Source organism: Glycine soja, chromosome 1, assembly GCF_004193775.1.
Source record: "Glycine soja cultivar W05 chromosome 1, ASM419377v2, whole genome shotgun sequence".
In the NCBI taxonomy this organism is placed as follows: Eukaryota; Viridiplantae; Streptophyta; class Magnoliopsida; order Fabales; family Fabaceae; genus Glycine; species Glycine soja.
This window is the reverse complement of record NC_041002.1, coordinates 3,925,606-3,943,540: the sequence shown is the minus strand read 5'-3', so window position 1 is coordinate 3,943,540 and position 17,935 is coordinate 3,925,606. Positions and strand designations below refer to the sequence as shown.

The 17,935-nt window shown below is 30.5% G+C and overlaps 3 protein-coding genes across 3 annotated transcripts; 2 read left to right on the top strand and 1 right to left on the bottom strand.

Annotated features, from left to right (window-relative positions):
- On the bottom strand, positions 1-1,163 carry LOC114410389 (metalloendoproteinase 5-MMP-like). The gene has a single exon (XM_028374324.1). The coding sequence runs from the start codon at positions 1,100-1,102 to the stop codon at positions 80-82; it is 1,023 nt and encodes a 340-aa protein (XP_028230125.1). The 5' UTR covers positions 1,103-1,163; the 3' UTR covers positions 1-79.
- An 8,278-nt stretch (positions 1,164-9,441) lies between these two features.
- On the top strand, positions 9,442-10,853 carry LOC114410382 (metalloendoproteinase 5-MMP-like). The gene has a single exon (XM_028374311.1). It carries the CDS (start codon positions 9,594-9,596, stop codon positions 10,665-10,667), a length of 1,074 nt encoding a protein of 357 aa, XP_028230112.1. The 5' UTR covers positions 9,442-9,593; the 3' UTR covers positions 10,668-10,853.
- Positions 10,854-15,232: 4,379 nt separating this feature from the next.
- LOC114410373 (protein JINGUBANG-like) lies at positions 15,233-16,789 on the top strand. The gene has a single exon (XM_028374300.1). It carries the CDS (start codon positions 15,290-15,292, stop codon positions 16,589-16,591), a length of 1,302 nt encoding a protein of 433 aa, XP_028230101.1. The 5' UTR covers positions 15,233-15,289; the 3' UTR covers positions 16,592-16,789.
- Positions 16,790-17,935: the final 1,146 nt, after the last annotated feature.

Genomic DNA, 17,935 nt, shown 5'->3' with positions numbered 1-17,935 from the left:
TACCATACGAAATGAAAATGAGTTTATGCTCCAAACTGAGTTTGAAACACCAAAACAAAATCCAAACATGTTGATGTTCCTAATAGCCTAATACAAAAAAAGCAAATCCAAGAGACAAAATGGTAAATAAAAGCACTCCCCAGCGCCCACCGTGGCCTGAGTTGCCATTAGCATACTGTTGTAGAATGTTGTCCTTGTCAGAAACCGAAAGCTCCACCTTCCGTTTCTGTGAGGGCAACATGTAAGGGTACATAACAGAGTCCTCTTTGTTAGAGTGGTCAAGCCCTAGAAGATGCCCTATCTGATGCATCGCCGCACTCTCCAAGTCCAAAACACCATCCTGTGACAGCATATCCTCCTCTCTAGGCAGGGCCCATAAATCGGTAAGGTCGAGACGAATCTCACCTGTGGTGACATTAGAATCAGGTTGATATCTGATAACGCTGCCACCAAACAACAAATTCTTAAAGCGGCCATCGAATCTATAGAACCCAACCTTGATGTCGGCGTTGTCATAGGTTGTCTCCGTGAGTTTCAAAACTCCAGCTGTGGCACGCACCCAGCGCGTGAAGGCATCTGTGAACACCTTCTTCATTTCGGCTGTCATTTCATTCATGGGTTGAAAACCGTAGGTGAGGAGGCTCTTGCCCATGGGGAACCACTGGTTCCCGGCTTTGGGCCACGACTTGAGGTCGGTGAAGTTGTAGTAGAAATTCATGTCGGGAACAGCACATCGTGGTAGTAAGATTTGATGAAGTGTCTCGTTGTTTATGTTACCAGTAGGTTGAAGATTGAAATATTGCTGGTAGGTCTTAATAGCTGTTATGGTTTCCTCGTCCAAATAATCGTTGAATGGCTCGGAGGATTGAAGGTAGCCGAAGTTAGATAAGTAGTCTTTCAAGAAAGATAGGCCTTCGATTTGCTTCGGTGGTGAGTTTGGCTGTTGGGGAGAGAACTTTTGTTTGGCATTGTCCAATGAATTCTCACCAATCTTCTTGAATATTACTTTGGTTGAAGAAGGAGGGACACGTGAAGAGATGGATTTATCAACAAGCTTAAGGAGGAGAAGGAATAATAGGAATGCAGAAAGGTATGATTTCATCTTAATTCTGAGAAATTGAGTCTAAGTATTGAGAAATAGTAATATATAGAGGAAAGTGAGGGTTAACTTGCGAGCAATATAATTCCAAGAGGGAGGAGAGTGCGGGTTGGTTGAGTATGTATTAACTTTCTGGGTTTATAAAGAGTCAATCTAATATTTAAGATACAATTAATTACAATGGTTATTGTGTCTTAACATGGTGATGAGAGTATTTCCTCGTTTCATGGCCGGCAATGGTAACGCCTACGTACCTAGCCCAATAATTAATACTCCCACTATGATACAATAAGGTATATGTGACTTTACAATATTATGGTTCATATATGCTCAAGGTTTTGGAGTTTTAAATTTTAACGGATATGCTCAATTAATTAGTTAAATTATTAGAATACAGTAGTACAATTCTACAGCCTTTGAAATGCCAATAAATATACTCAATTATGAACCACATTATTCCGAATAAGGTAAAAGACAAATGCATTGATTAATGGCGGTGCCCTCTATATGCAATATCTGAGTTCAAAATCTTACGGTATGTTTCGTTTGGAAGAGGATGGAAATAGAATTAATGAAAATAGAATATTTTTTTAAATTAAAATAGAGGATAAAGAGTGTGCGTTTCACATGCGAATTACAATTTTTTTTTTCCTATTTTTCTCCTTCTAAACACAACCAAACACACCCTTAGAGATGTTTAAAATCAGTAAATCTTGCCTGGTTGATCAAATTATAATAAAATTAAGGTTTAATTGTTGTTTTAGCCTTAAGTACTTCTTACATTTTGGTGAATTTTGCTATCAACAATTTATTTGACGTATTTTAGTCAACATTCTATAAAACTTGCTAATTTTCTCTCTTCATTGAGCTCACTTGACATGTTGATATAAGCATAAATATTAAACGTAAAATTCTCCAATTTTTTTTTTTAAAAAAAACCTTAAGATAAAACTCACTAAAAAGTGAAAAAAATTGGAATAAAATTCATCAAAAAAGTAAAAAGTTGAGTATAAAAAATTCAATTATTTTAGAGTGTCAGGTCAATTCAATGACAAAAGATAAAAAATTTCAAGTTTTTTTTTATAAAAAAATTAGTGATAAAATACGCAAAATTAATTATTAAGGATAAAATTTACCAAAAAAATAAAAGAACAATTAGGCCAAAAATTAAATGGTGTAATTAAAATTCTATTAACAATCATATATGGCAACAAAAAAAAATGAAATCAGATACCGTTAGAAATTTTAATACATTGATGTGTTTAAATTATGTATGCCAAATTCTGTTTCCAAAAATGTATGTAAAAATGGATTAGGACATGTTCGAATGAGCTTATCTAGAAATACTTTTACAAAAAAGAAAATAAGAATAAAAAATAAAATGAGTTTTTCTACAAGTTCAAATTAATTTATGCATAAAATAATTTATAGAAATATTTTTTTTATCTTTTAAAGGAAATTATACAAGAAATTTTTTATAAATTAATAAGTTAATATTAATTTAGAAGAAATTTCTTTCATTTTTCTTCTTATTTCTTTATCAAATTAAGTATTCCTAAATATGCTTACTCAAACAAGTTATTAGTCGGGCAACACTCTTCTCTGGTCCAAGTAATTATAATCTTTATATACAAATAGAATTTAATAAGATACATGCTAATGGCCTAATGTTATATATATATATATATATATATATATATATATATATATATATATATATATATATATATATATATATATATATATATATCTATCATCTTATAAAGAAAAACGTATATTACATGATAATGTAATTTCAAGTCGGTATATTATATATGAAGCATTAGTTTATTCAATTTGTAAAGATTTTTGGTTGATCACATATATCGTGAGGGTAATAATTGTGTAAACAATCTAGCCTCACATGATATTAGTTTTAATTATTCAGGATTTTGTTTGGTGCGGGATCTTGTTTTATTGAAGGAAGCTTTTGCTCACAATATATAGCTAATTTAAGGTTCAAATAGGCTCTTCTATCATGAGTTTTGTTTGGGCCCGTTGTAATTTATGTAACATCCTTTTCTTTCAATATATATTGGTGTGCGGTTGTTAATTAACATTTGTGATGTTCACTTTGTTGGAATCACTTCTATTTTCGTCATGCAGTAGCATATCTTTGGGCCTTCTAAAAGAATTGATAAATATTATTTTAATCATAATATATTGTTGGAGATAAGACATATTTTTACCACACAAATAAATCAGTGTTTGCACTCAACCTCACTGTATTTAACACTCAATAAAAAAAAAATCTCAATTTAAGAATCAAACTCTAGATACAGTTCGAAATATTTTATAAAATAAAATATAAAAATAGAAAGAACTTACAGAGAAAATAGCGAAATTAACAATGAAAAGAATAACCATTAAAATTCATAAAATGAGAAAGCCAATAGGCTTACGACCAATCTGAATATGCTAAACAACCGAATCTTTTATCTTTTTTATTTGAAATATAAATTAATTAATTAAAACAAAACATAGAAGATAAAATCCACAACAATAATAAAACTCTATGTAAAACTTGTTCTAAATTCAAAATTCAAGTAAGGCAAATATAATATCTCTTACAAGACAAAAAAGAAACTAGTAGGTGAACAAAAATTGAATAATTAACAAAATAAAAAAAGACAAAAATGACCAATTGGAAACAAATACCAGCACACCACTACTGACCCCGAATATCCCAATGACGTACGTGCATGAACTTCTATCAACAGCTGCAGCCTGCAAGTGGCAAATGACTCCAAGCCCAAAACGAAGCGAGCAACACAAAACCAGTCCCTAGCTAGTTATATAAGCAGTTTACAATAAGTTTTAATTTTAAAAGTTTTCATGGTTTTAATTTTCAAATATTGCTATTAGCTAGTTTTATTTTAATTATATACTTGTATCATATTACAAATATAATAATGAATAAATTACATTAATATGTCAATTTTGTATAAGTACACAAACTTTCTGTACTTTTTAACATTTAATTCATCCCGGACAGTGTAACAGAATGAACTTGTCTCCGCCGATAACTACAATCACACGGTACACGTGTAATCAATTTTCTACGTCCCACGTCATCAATTAATTCTAATTTTAATAATATAATATTATTATATTTTACCATTTGATTAAATAGTTTATTTGATAATGTCTTTAATTAAAATTAAAAACGTATCATTATAATAAAGATTATAATAATAAGAAATAAGTTTTTTTTTTAATTTTAATATAAATTATTCTTAATCATAGAACTATTATATATAAGACATCAATAACTCAAATATATTAATATTTATGTGATAGTATTTATTGGATAAATATTAATAGATCTCATTTATTAATTTATATATATAAATGAGTTACATATGAATGAATCATTGAACCGATTCAATTGAAATTTTTTAATGATTAAATTTACTATAAAGTTAATAGAAAATTCTCAAGAAGAGGTTTAATAGTTTTTTTTGACCTAAAATTGTCATAATAATTAATAGGTTATTTGTTATGTTTTGATTTCGGACATCTAATGTTTTAAAACACTTGTTGAATGAATATTGAATATGATTAAATACCTGTAAAATTAATGATTAATCAAACAGGAATCCATTAACCCTTGGTATTATGTTTGAGTTCTATGAATAAAATTATATCTTGTACAGGAAAATTAAATGAAAGAAGAAATAAGTTTCATGAGTCATTATAAGTTATCTCAAAAAGAGTTTGATATAATCAAATGATTAATTAATTTGATATGATCATATAAGTTATCTCAAAAAGAGTTTGATATGATCATTATAAGTTATGTCAAATTAGTGTTCTAATTTCTGTTAAGAAAATTATTTTAATATTTGATGATCGAGAATTTAATATGATCTTCTACAATGTAGTGTTACTGTTGTCTAATTTCTGCACTTTGGTTTTCAGTGACACTACCTCAGACTTAACATCTTGGTGAAGGTGACCAAAGTTGTTTCAAAAAGGAAAAGTAAGTATTAACATTTTTTCTTATTATTGGTCAACATCCTAAAATTGACTATTGAACCAGAATCCTTAATTTTAGAAAATAGAGACTTTTCTCACACTTTTAATACTTGCTTGGCCTTATTCTTCTTAGTAATAGAAACTTGAGGATGTTCATGTCGGGAACAGCACATCGTGGTAGTATGATTTAATGAAGTGTCTCGTTGTTTATGTCAACAGTAGGTTGAGGATTGAAATATTGCTGGTAGGTCTTAATAGCTGTTATGGTTTCCTCGTCCAAATAATCGTTGAATGGCTCGGAGGATTGGAGGTAGCCGAAGTTAGATAAGTACCCTTTGAAGAAAGATAGGCCTTCGATTTGCTTCGGTGGTGAGTTTGGCTGTTGGGGAGAGAACTTTTGTTTGACATTGTCCAATGAATTCTCACCAATCTTCTTGAATATTACTTTGGTTGAAGAAGGAGGAACACGTGCAGAGATGGATTTATCAACAAGCTTAAGGAGGAGAAGGAATAATAGGAATGCAGAAAGGTATGATTTCATCTTAATTAATATGGATATAATTTTTTGGTTCCTGAGAAATTGAGTCTAAGTATTGAGAAATAGTAATATATAGAGGAAAGTGAGGGTTAACTTGCGAGCAATATAATTCCAAGAGGGAGGAGAGTGCGGGTTGGCTTAGTATGTGTTAACTTTCTGGGTTTATAAAGAGTCAATCTGATATTTAAAGATACAATTAATTACAATGGTTACTGTGTCTTAACATGGTGATGAGAGTATTTCCTCGTTTCATGGCCGGCAATGGTAACGCCTATGTACGTAGCCCAATAATTAATACTCCTACTATGATACAATAAGGTATATATGAGTTTACAATATTATGGTTCATATATGCTCAAGGTTTTGCAGTTTTAAATTTTAACGGATATGCTCAATTAATTAGTTAAATTATTAGAATACAGTAGTACAATTCTACAGCCTTTGGAATGCCAATACATATTCCAAATTATGAACCACATTATTCCGAATAAGGCAAAAGACAAATGCATTGATTAATGAAAATGGAATTATTTTTTAATTAAAATAGAGGATAAAGAGTGTGGGTTTCACATGCCAAATACAATTTTTTTTCTTCCTATTTTTGTCCTTTCGAATCACAACCAAACACTGCTTAGAGATGTTTAAAATCAAGTACATCTTGCCTAGTTGATCAGATTATTAAAAAAGTTAAGGTTTAATTGTTCTAGTATTTTTATATTTTGATGAATTTTGCTATCAACAATTAATTTAGAGTGTTTAGATGAGAGAATCTAAATTTATGAAAAATTTAAAATTTTAAGAATTTTAAATACTTCAATTGAAATTCTTTTATTTTTAAAATTGTGTTTGGATAAAAAAAAATTAAAATTGTGAGAGGGAAAGAAAATGAATGCAAAAAGAAAAGATATGATTGGTATACTTCCAAAGAGAAAAATATTGATGCGGCATGGAGAGTCGAGACACAATGGTGTACACCACCACACCCGACCACAATATTTAGTTAACGGCACAAGGCATGGTCCAGGCTCTCCGTGCCGGCGAGCACTTTCGCCGCATGATGGGCAGCGACGACATGACAGATGCAGTTCAACTTGTCTCCCTATGCCTACACTCAATGGACGCTCCGGTAGCTCAGATAGTACTTCTTGAACTTTTAGGTAGAAGAGATGATGAAAGTGATAAAGAAAATATACGAACGCTTTGGAAGATTCTTCTATCGAGAAAAGAATTTTAATTTCTCATCTTTTAGAAAGAAATTAAAATTTTACATTTTTAGTTGTTTAAAATTCTATTTTAAAATTCTAAAAATTTAAATTCTTCATAAGAAACATCCAAATAATAAATTTTAGATTAAAAAAATTTAAATTCTTGGATAAATTATTTTCTTCACTTAAAATTCTTTATCCAAACACACTCTAAGCTATTTTACTCTTGTTATTGAGTTGAAGTACTATGTTGACATAAACATAAATATTAAAGGTTAAATTCTCCAAAAAAAATTTTAAAAAAAAACTTTAGATAAAACTCACTAAAATGTGAAAAATTTGAAATAAAATTTGACGATAAAAAATGGAATTATTTTAGTGTGACAAGTTAGCTCAATAAAAAAGATAAAAATTTACAAGTTTTTTTTCATAAAAAAATTGTAGTAAAATTCGCAAATTAATTATTAAGGATAAAATTTACAAAAAAAATAAAAAGTAAAATCAGGCCAAAAATTAAATAGTGTAATTAGGGTTGTATTAAAAATCTTATATTGCAAAAAAAAAAAAAAATCAGATTCCGTTAAAAATATTAATACGTTGATGTGTTTAAATTTTGTTTCCAAAAATTATGTAAAATTGAATTAGAGCATGTTCAAATGAACTTATCTAGAAACACTTAAAAAAATAAGTTTTTCTATAAGTTTAAATTAATGTATGCATAGGATAATTTGTAGAAGTATTCTTTTGTCTTTTAAGGAAATAATACAAGAAATTTTTTATAAATTAACTTGTGAATAAGTTAATATTAATTTAGAAGAAATATATTTTACTTTTTCTTCTTATTTCTTTATCAAATTAAGTATTCCTAAATTACTCAAACAAGTTATTAGTCGGGCAACACTCTTCTCTCGTGCAAGTAATTATAATCTTTATATACAAATAAAATTCAATAAGATACGTACAAATGGCCTAATATATATATATATATATATATATATATATATATATATATATATATATATATATATATATATATATATATATATATTTCTTTTTAAAAAAAGTATATTACATCATAACGTAATTTCAATTAGTCGGTATATTATATTAGAAGCATTAATAGTTTATTCAATTGGTAAAGTTTTTTGGTTGATCAAATATATCGTGAGGATAATAATTGTGCAAACAATCTAGCCTCATATGATCTTAGTTTTCAGTATTCTGGATTTTGTTTGGTGCGGGATCTTTTTTTTATTGAAGGAAGCTTTTGCTCACAATATGTAGCTAATTTAAGGTTCAAATATGCTCTTCTATTATGAGTTTGGTTTGGGCCCGTTGTAATTTTTGTAACGTCTTTATAAAATGAGAAAGGGTGTTGTTAGGTGCACCACCAGTATTATTGGTGCATCCAGTATTTCTCTTTTTTTTCAATTTTGTCCTTCACGCTTTTTTTGTAAGATCCTATGAAAGAAGTTTCTTCCATCCGTAAGACTTTTAAGGAAGAATTTATTTCGTAAAATTTTCATAACTCTTATGGAAAAATCTCTTTTATAACACTCTTACAGAAAAAACATGAAGGACAAAATTGAAAAAAAAAATGTTGGGTGCATCAGCAATATGCACCTAGCAACACCCAATGAGAAAGCCTATAGGCTTACGACCAATCTGAATATGCTAAACAACCGAATCTTCTATCATTTTTATTTGAAATTTAAATTAATTAATTAAAACAAAACATAAAAGATAAAATCCACAATAATAATAAAAATCTATGTAAAACTTGTTCTAAATTCAAAATTCAAGTAAGGCAAATCTAATATCTCTTACAAGACAAAAAAGAAACTAGTAGGTGAACAAAAATTGAATAATTAACACAAAAAAAAGAAGACAAAAATGACCACCAAATGGAAATAAATACCAGCACACCACTACTGACCCCGAATATCCCAATCACGTGCGTGCATGAACTTCTATCAACAAGTTGTCCCCACGACAAGTGGCAAATGACTCGAAGCCCCAAACGCATCGAGCAACTCAAAACCAGTCCCTAGTTATATATGCAGTTTACAAAAAGACGCACCACGGTTTATGGTCACCCACAGATCAGCAACAAATCGATGAAAAGTATAATAGTACATTTATGAATCACGATTTAAATAACTTTCTATCAATTAATTAATTTTAAAAGTTTTCATAGTTTTAATTTCCAAATGCTTTTAGCTAGCTTTATTTTAATTATACTTGTATCATATTACAAATATAATAATGAATAAATTACATTAATATATCATTTTTGTAAAAGTACACAAACTTTCTCTACTAGCTTTTTAACATTCATTCAATTGATCACAATGTAACAGAATGAACTTGTCCCCGCGGATAAGAATGACCACACAATACGCGTGTAGTCAATTTTCTGCATCAGATAATCTCTATCAATTAACTCCAACAGCTGCTGGAAAAGCCACTCATGAATCAGTGGTTTGAATTAATCAATTATCCCTAGTGATGGGCATGCAACTAGTGGATGAAGACCCTTCAACCCGTGTGTGCGCTACCTTACAAGTCACAAAACTTCATCAAACTCATGAACTTACTCAGTCCCTTCCAGCGAGGAATTTGCAACGACCCTCATCGATTTTCCTCTATATATATTACTCCTCAGCTCTTTTATTTAGACTCACACAAGCTCTAGGGAATAAACCAAGAAATTATATACGTATACCCATTAATTATGATGAAATCTTCTTCACATCTTTCTGCAATATTCCTATTGTTCTTTCTCCTTACTGCCCTATCCCCTTCGGATGGAGTTTCATTCTCTTCATTCCTAAAGCAATTAAAACAGAAGCTGGAGAAGAGTCCCACCCTAAAAGATTTCCTGAAACCCACCACTATAGGGGATATTTATTATACGTTGAATTTCACAGAAATCTTCTCTTCCGAAGAGAGAAGCGCACCACCGGTGTCTCTCATCAAAGATTACTTATCAAACTACGGCTACATTGAATCCTCTGGGCCATTGAGCAATTCGATGGACCAAGAAACAATAATATCAGCCATTAAGACCTACCAGCAATATTTCAGTTTGCAACCCACCGGCAAACTAAACAACGAGACTCTTCAGCAAATGTCGTTCCTACGATGTGGCGTCCCCGACATTAACATTGACTACAACTTCACCGACGACAACATGTCATATCCGAAAGCCGGTCACCGGTGGTTCCCCCACACAAACCTCACATACGGTTTTCTTCCTGAAAACCAAATCCCAGCCAACATGACCAAGGTGTTTAGAGATTCCTTCGCTCGGTGGGCCCAGGCCTCTGGGGTTTTGAATCTCACCGAGACAACCTACGACAACGCCGACATCCAAGTAGGGTTCTACAACTTCACTTACTTAGGAATTGATATCGAGGTGTATGGTGGCAGCCTTATATTTTTGCAACCCGATTCTACCAAGAAAGGGGTTATACTTCTCGACGGTACCAATAAGTTGTGGGCTCTTCCCAGTGAAAACGGTAGGTTGTCGTGGGAGGAAGGAGTTTTGGACTTGGAGAGTGCGGCAATGCACGAGATAGGGCATTTACTAGGGCTTGACCACTCTAACAAAGAGGACTCTGTTATGTACCCTTGCATATTGCCTTCACACCAACGAAAGGTGCAGCTCTCGAAATCTGATAAGACCAACGTTCAGCATCAGTTTGCTAACGTAGAGGACTCTGCAGGCCACGTAGGGCGTTTGGGAGTGAGTTTAATTACCACTTTGTCTCTTGGATTCGCTTACTTACTTCTCCTTTTGTATTAATTAGGTCTACTCGTGCGTCACGCTTTACCTTGGTTGTAATAATTTTATGATTGTTGAATGTGCATCAGTGCATGTTCCCCCGCGCATGATTTCTTTTTGTTTTACTCGTACGTGTCGTTGTTTCTTATTGGTCTTTGGACATCTTGTATATCTTAATAAATAAAAGATTGTTGTTTTTTTATTTCATTAATAATGTGTGAGATTTTACTTAATATATATATATAGGCAATATTTATTAATGAATGAGGTTAATAGATATGTGCACGGCGGATATAAAAAATTTTATGTGTCATCTAATTTGAAATTAAGATATAATTTTTAAAGTAGTTATTATTAAAATTAATAAATTTAATAATTTATAGTGGTAGTAGCTACCAGCTATACTATTGTCTATTGTTATAATATATTATTAATCCGTTGGGAAAATATATATATGTTGATTTGAAGTATAAATTAATTTCAAGTAATTTTATTTTATTTAATTATATCATTTTTAAAATACTTTTTATTTAACTGGAATTTTTTTTAATAATTATTCCCATTCCACAAAGTTTTAATGCATTGGCACGGTCCAGAGAACATGAACCTTTGTGTGGAGGTGATTCAGAAGTGATATATATAATGCCCTTGCCACAAAGTCATGCTCATCGTTGCCACAAAGTAGTTTGTTTAGGGGTACATGGGTGAGGCAGTGAAAATGACTGTCGGATATATTATTAAAAATAGTCGTCAGTGAAGATCTATGATGTGATATTGGTTGATTAATTATTCTGTCGTTTATGCTAAGTACTTTTGTATTGTTTGAAAGTGTTCTTATTTTATAATTTTTAATATTTAAAAATTAATATAAAAAAAAAGTGTGCCGCATACAGGTATTAGAGATATAAAACCTTGCCAAAAAAATATCAGAGACAAAGCTGAAATGACTTTTTAGGGATTTTTTTTTAATTATCAAATGAGATACATTTTAAATAAATATTAATTATACAGTAAATCTTACGACTTTTAAATTTAAAATCGTAAATCATTTTATAATTTTTATTTTTTTTCTTTTTCTATTAAAGTCTTGCAAAATTGACAACTTCTTAATTTTTTTAAATGTAATTTACGACTTGAAAGTTATAAATAATTTTATTTGAATTAATATTTTTAGTTTCAGTTTTATTTAATATTTCTATATTTTTATATATTATTTTATTTTATATTTTTGCATATTTTTTTTAATTGTAGTAGATTCTAATGAGTTCGAATTTAAATTGGTATATATAATTATAATTTTGTTTTATTTGTATTTCATTTATAGGAAATTTATTAAATAAAATAATATAAAAAAATATAAAAAGTATTAAGTAAAATAATATATAAAATATAAAAATATTAAATAAAACTAAAAATGGAAATATTAATTTAAATAAAATTATTTATGACTTTAAATTTGTGTTTAAAAATAATTAAAAATCATAAATTTTTTTACAATTTTAAAAAATTGTAAAATGATTTATAATTTTAAATTCAGACGTCATTAAATATCTTATGATTTACCTCACTTTTTATTTAGAATGTACTCCCATCTAATAATTTCGGAAAAAAAATTAATCCTAAAGGATTGTTTTGCCGCTTGAAGTATGCATATCACAGTCTAATTAACGATTCATGTACACCATACACTGTATACCATATAACAAATATCCACGTTGTCTACTGTAAAGTTTAATTGTGCAAGTGGTGGAGCCTCAATCATACGCGACTACGCGTCATGAAAAAGGTTTAAAAAATATATGAAACCCCTCTGGCTCTGGGTTCCCTACCAGATATAGATTTATAGAGAACCAATATATAAAAACATTGGTAATGAGTCGTGCACTAGCCCCATATAGCCTTTTATATCCATACATATATGATTGGTTTTTAGCAGCTACCATAATCCGTGTCACCAGAACCATAAATTACTAACTAAAAAGAAAAAGAAAGAGGGATAGAAAAGTGGGGAAATTTCCCAACTTGCATCGAAACCTCTTTAGTGGAATCATCTCGATTGATCATTTGATCTCATGAAAATCAGCTAGTGGCACCGCAAAGCCACACAGAAGGATCACCAATCTTGTGTGCTGGAAAGATAACCCAACTTGCTCCTGGGGCCAGCAGTGTGGAAGAATTGGTCCATTAATTCCCCTAAATTTTGGATAATATTCACATAGGGAAATGGAATAGGGATATCCCTAGCTGTTCATATGGTCCATACAGTCCACTTTGTCATAGTATTAATTAACTTGTTGACTCAATTAATGTATTTTTTTTTCCACAATTTGATTTGACTTTCTCTTCTTATTGATTATATGGTCGAGGAATCTAAACAGCCACTTGCACTGTTTCATGCTGAAATTTGTTGGAGGAAGACTAAAATCAAATACTCCTACTCCACTGTGCAAGAGAAATAATAATTCATGCATCAAAGTCTTAATGAAGCACATCCCTTTGAATTTAATGAAGTATGTCTCTTTTTTTAAATTTTGGATAAGCTAATAAAGTTATCTCTCTTTATCACTTCCTCTTTCCTTCGAATTAAATGGCCCATTGGCCATTAAATACTTTTTAATCCAAAATTTCGACTACGTACGTAAGCATATAATAAAAATGTGTCATGTCTCAACAACTTTTCATTCCTTACTTAATAATCGGATAAAAAGTATTTGATACTTTGCAATAAATTGTGTCTATACTTATATAATTAAAAGTTCTTATTTTCAGTCAAAAATATTTATGATTTAAAAAAAATGATACAACATATAGTTAAAATGTAAGGAATCCAAAGATAGAAATATATGTGAAAAAAGTAACATGTAAAACTCATTTGTAAGAAAAAAAAAGTTTGATGAATTTAAATATAAGTAAATAAAAAAATTAATAAAATTAGTTAATTTTGTTTATATTTAAGTTCGAGCCGAATATTTAAAAATGAATTTTATTACTCTAAGTATATTTAATTTATGACATTTTAAAAGAACAATCAACTTCAAAAAAATTACTTAGTACTTTACACTCAAATATAAGAAAAAAAATTGTCATGTATAATGAATTTAAAATATAAGTAAATCAAACTAATTAATTTCATCTTATTTAATAATATCATTTCTAAAATATGTATCATTCATTTAATTATGATTTTAATTTTAATGACTTCTTTTTCATTCATATCAAATTTCAAAGAAATACATTTTAAAAAATATTTATAAATTGATAATTAAAATTAAATGGTATTAACTAACTTTTTTTGCTACCATATTATTGATATGTAGTATTTATTGTCGATGACTAATTTTTGTTAGAAAAACTGGTGGGATCTACCCTCCCAACCATGTTTTCTTCATCCACAGAATTCAAACTTGAAACCTTGCTTTAAGAGAATTGAATTCAATACTACTTAGACTAACAACTTTGTGTGTTAACCAACTTAATTTCTTATAATTGATATGAAATTAGTCATTTTTATTTATGAGTCCCAAAATAATATCACATCAAAGTGTGAAAATGTGACAAGTTAAGTTTCTTTACATAAATTAATCATCAACAACATTACTAAAATACTTTGCACCTATATAAAATAAAAGACTTAAATATAATTTTGATTTCTTTTCATTTCGTTTAATCTACAATTTCGATTTTCTTATTTTAAAATAAAGAAATTTGGTCCTTTGATTTTAAAAAATCCATAATTTTGATCTTCGGTTTTAAAATAGAGATATTTGATCTCCATATTTTTAAAATATGTAATTTTGATCTCACATTTTAAAACATTCATAATTTTAATTTTTTTCCAATGTTTCATATCTTACATTGTAATTAATTAAATCATTTTTTTTACAATACCTTAAATGAAAATATTAAATATAAGGTTCAATATTGAATCAAAATAAAATAAATAAAACATTGACAAAATTAAAATTTTAACTAAAATAAACGAAACTGAATGTTTCAATTTTAAAATAAAAGATTATGATGATGAATTTTTTAAAATAGAAAGATAAAATATTTTTATTTAAAAATAAAGAAATTAAAATTATATATTAAGTCAAATAATAATAATAATAAAGAAGTTTAGTGTGAGGAGGACAATATGAAGTCTCAACTGCGACACCTTGGTCATGCCTAATTAATTGCAGATTGCTAACATGCTCCGTTCTCCAGCTTTAAATTGGCAACGTGTCTCTATAAAACCAACCACTTCTTAAACTATATCTTATATTAGTTTATTGAATTTTATGATGATTATTTTAAAAATTATATCAATAAAAAAATTATTGACGGAAAGTAGAATTGTTTTTTCACAGTATATATTATGAATTATTTTTTTTTAAAAAAAACTAATTATAAAAACAGTTATTTTCTATCCACAAAATTAAGTTGTAGCCAAACATGGATTAATAAACAAGTCATTAAATTGTGAAGGGGTCAACGGGGCGACACATTGGCCATTAGTCATGCCTAATTGCAAACTGCTAACATGCACCGTTTCCCACCTTAAAAATTGCTAACACGAACATGTCTCTATAAAACCCACCTCACCTCAAAACTCCCACACAAACAAGAGCCAAAAGCCAACACACAACAAAACTCAAACAAAAATGGGACTTCTTCAACGTCCCTTGTGTTGCCACACACAACAACCACAATCCCATCATCACCTTCATTCCGAGTCATCAACTTCATCCTCCCTCTCTTCACAACCAAGCCTCCCTTCTGTCCCCTCCCTCACCCCACAAAAACCGCATTTCCTCGAAGAACAACCCCAAACCACCCACCACAGACTCATCACCGCCGTCAAGGGCCACACCTCACCAATCTTCTCCCTCGCCCTCCACGGCAAGTCCCTCTATAGCGCCTCCTCCGGCGGCGAAATAAGAGCATGCAATAGAAATCCCACATCGGCTAATGATATAATCACATTAAAATATATAAGTAATGTCAACACCAACACTGTTGTCGCGACCAGCAACGCGCCAATCAAGTCCCTCATCGTATCCCACGACAAGTTATTCACTGCTCACCAAGACCACAAAATCCGTGTCTGGAAAACAACAACCGACCAACCCGGTAACAACAACAACAACAACCCGAACTACTACAAATGCGTCGCCACGCTTCCCACCCTCCACGACCGTATCTCCAAACTCTTCTCCTCCAAGAACTACGTCGAGATTCGCCGCCACAAGAAGCGCACGTGGGTGCATCACGTGGACACCGTCTCCGCCCTCGCGCTTTCCCGAGACGGGTCCCTCCTCTACTCCGCTTCATGGGACCGAACATTCAAGATCTGGCGAACCTCGGATTTCAAGTGTCTGGAGTCAGTTAAAAACGCGCACGAGGACGCAATTAATTCCTTAGTTTTGTCGAATAACGGTTTTGTCTACACAGGTTCCGCGGACACTAGAATAAAGATGTGGAAGAAGTTAGAGGGAGAGAAAAAGCATTCTCTAATAGGAACCTTGGAGAAGCATAAATCCGCTGTTAACGCTCTTGCTCTTAACTCCGATGGATCAGTGTTATATTCAGGTGCGTGTGATAGGTCAATTTTAGTGTGGGAGAGTGATCAAAATGAAAATAATAACACCATGGTGTTGGTGGGTGCTTTGAGGGGGCACACAAAAGCGATACTGTGTTTGGTGGTGGTGGCGGATTTGGTGTGTAGTGGATCTGCTGATAACAGTGTTAGGGTATGGAGGAGAGGTGCTGAGAAGAGTTATTCGTGTTTGGCGGTGTTTGAAGGTCATCGACGACCCGTGAAGTGTTTGGCTATGGCTGTTGACTCCAACAGTGGTGGTCCTCGTGAGGATGATCATAATAGTAGCTCTTATCTGGTTTACAGTGCAGGTTTAGATTGTGAGATTAAAGTGTGGCAAATACGCGTTCCTTCGCTGTCGTTGTGATTCTTTTTTTGTTACTACAATTTTTTGCTCCCTTCATTGGATTTGTAAATAGGATCAGAATTTTTTTTGTTATTTTGATGTGTAACTTGGCTTCTTTTTTTCGGTGTAGTGGTATTTTTACTACTAATTTGACTGAAAAAATAAAGAAGATTTGGAGATGGATTCATACCACCAAGTTTGATTTGGTTTTTCTGTGTACGTCATACGTACTTGGATTATTTGCTTTAGATAATTGGACACTGTGGGGATGAGAATGACTTTAGTTAAAATTTAGTTTTAGGAAACCTTTTATATCTCAGTATATTTTTAGTGTACAGTACAAGAAAATTATACGGTTTTTTTTATTTAATATTAAAATTAAGAAATGTTCGTAATATACTTTCTAAGGATTCTTTTTTTACCAAAAAGGGCTCGTATCATTATTATAACAATCAGGTAGATAATCAAAATGTTGTGAACTAGTATAGTATAGAATTTAAACATCCTTTCTAGAGAATGAGCTACGGATTAAACTCACTAATATTAAACACACTCTTAAATATTCTATGAATTTTATTAAAAAATATAAATTTTTTTGGATCTTATAATTTATGATTTTCAATCATGATTTTATAACTTTTAATTAATAAATTGTTATTGATAAGTAAAATTATGTTAAAAATAATGTGTACTAGTAGTACTACTCTAAAATATTACTATTTAAACATTTTATAATATTTAAATATATAACACCATATTTCATTATATTTCTTGGATAGATCAACCATCAATTATATTTTTTTAGATTTAAATTATTAATATTTTTAATAAAATTAAAAAAATAATATTTATTGATAAAAAAAAGTACCAAGTGCGCTTGTAGTATACGGTTTTGTAAATTTTCTAGCAATTTCCTTATTTCTTTCTTGAGATATGTTATTCTCCGTTCTTCTTTTGACTTGAAAAGGAGACAAAAATATGACGTTGGAGGTTATTCGCAAAAGAGAATGGTTACCTGTCCTTTCTTGTTGTACGGGAGACTTCAAAGCGCAAGTTGCATTATCTAGAAACTTATGACTAACTTTTTCATTCAAAATTCTTGAGATATGAAAATTACAGAAGAATTTAATACCAAACATAGCTTCAAAAGTAAGAAAACCTTAACGTGTAAAATATTTTCTGGGACCACAAATAATGGTATCTAAAAAACTTTCTGCTTTCATATATATATACCTAACGTCAGGGAAATGGACTTATCCAAGACGTTCCATACTTCCACTGCCTTACCCCCATTCTTTGATTTTGTTTATGTGTAGGCTGTAGCGCACTACAACAAGCTTTGAATAGTTCACAACTATTTATATC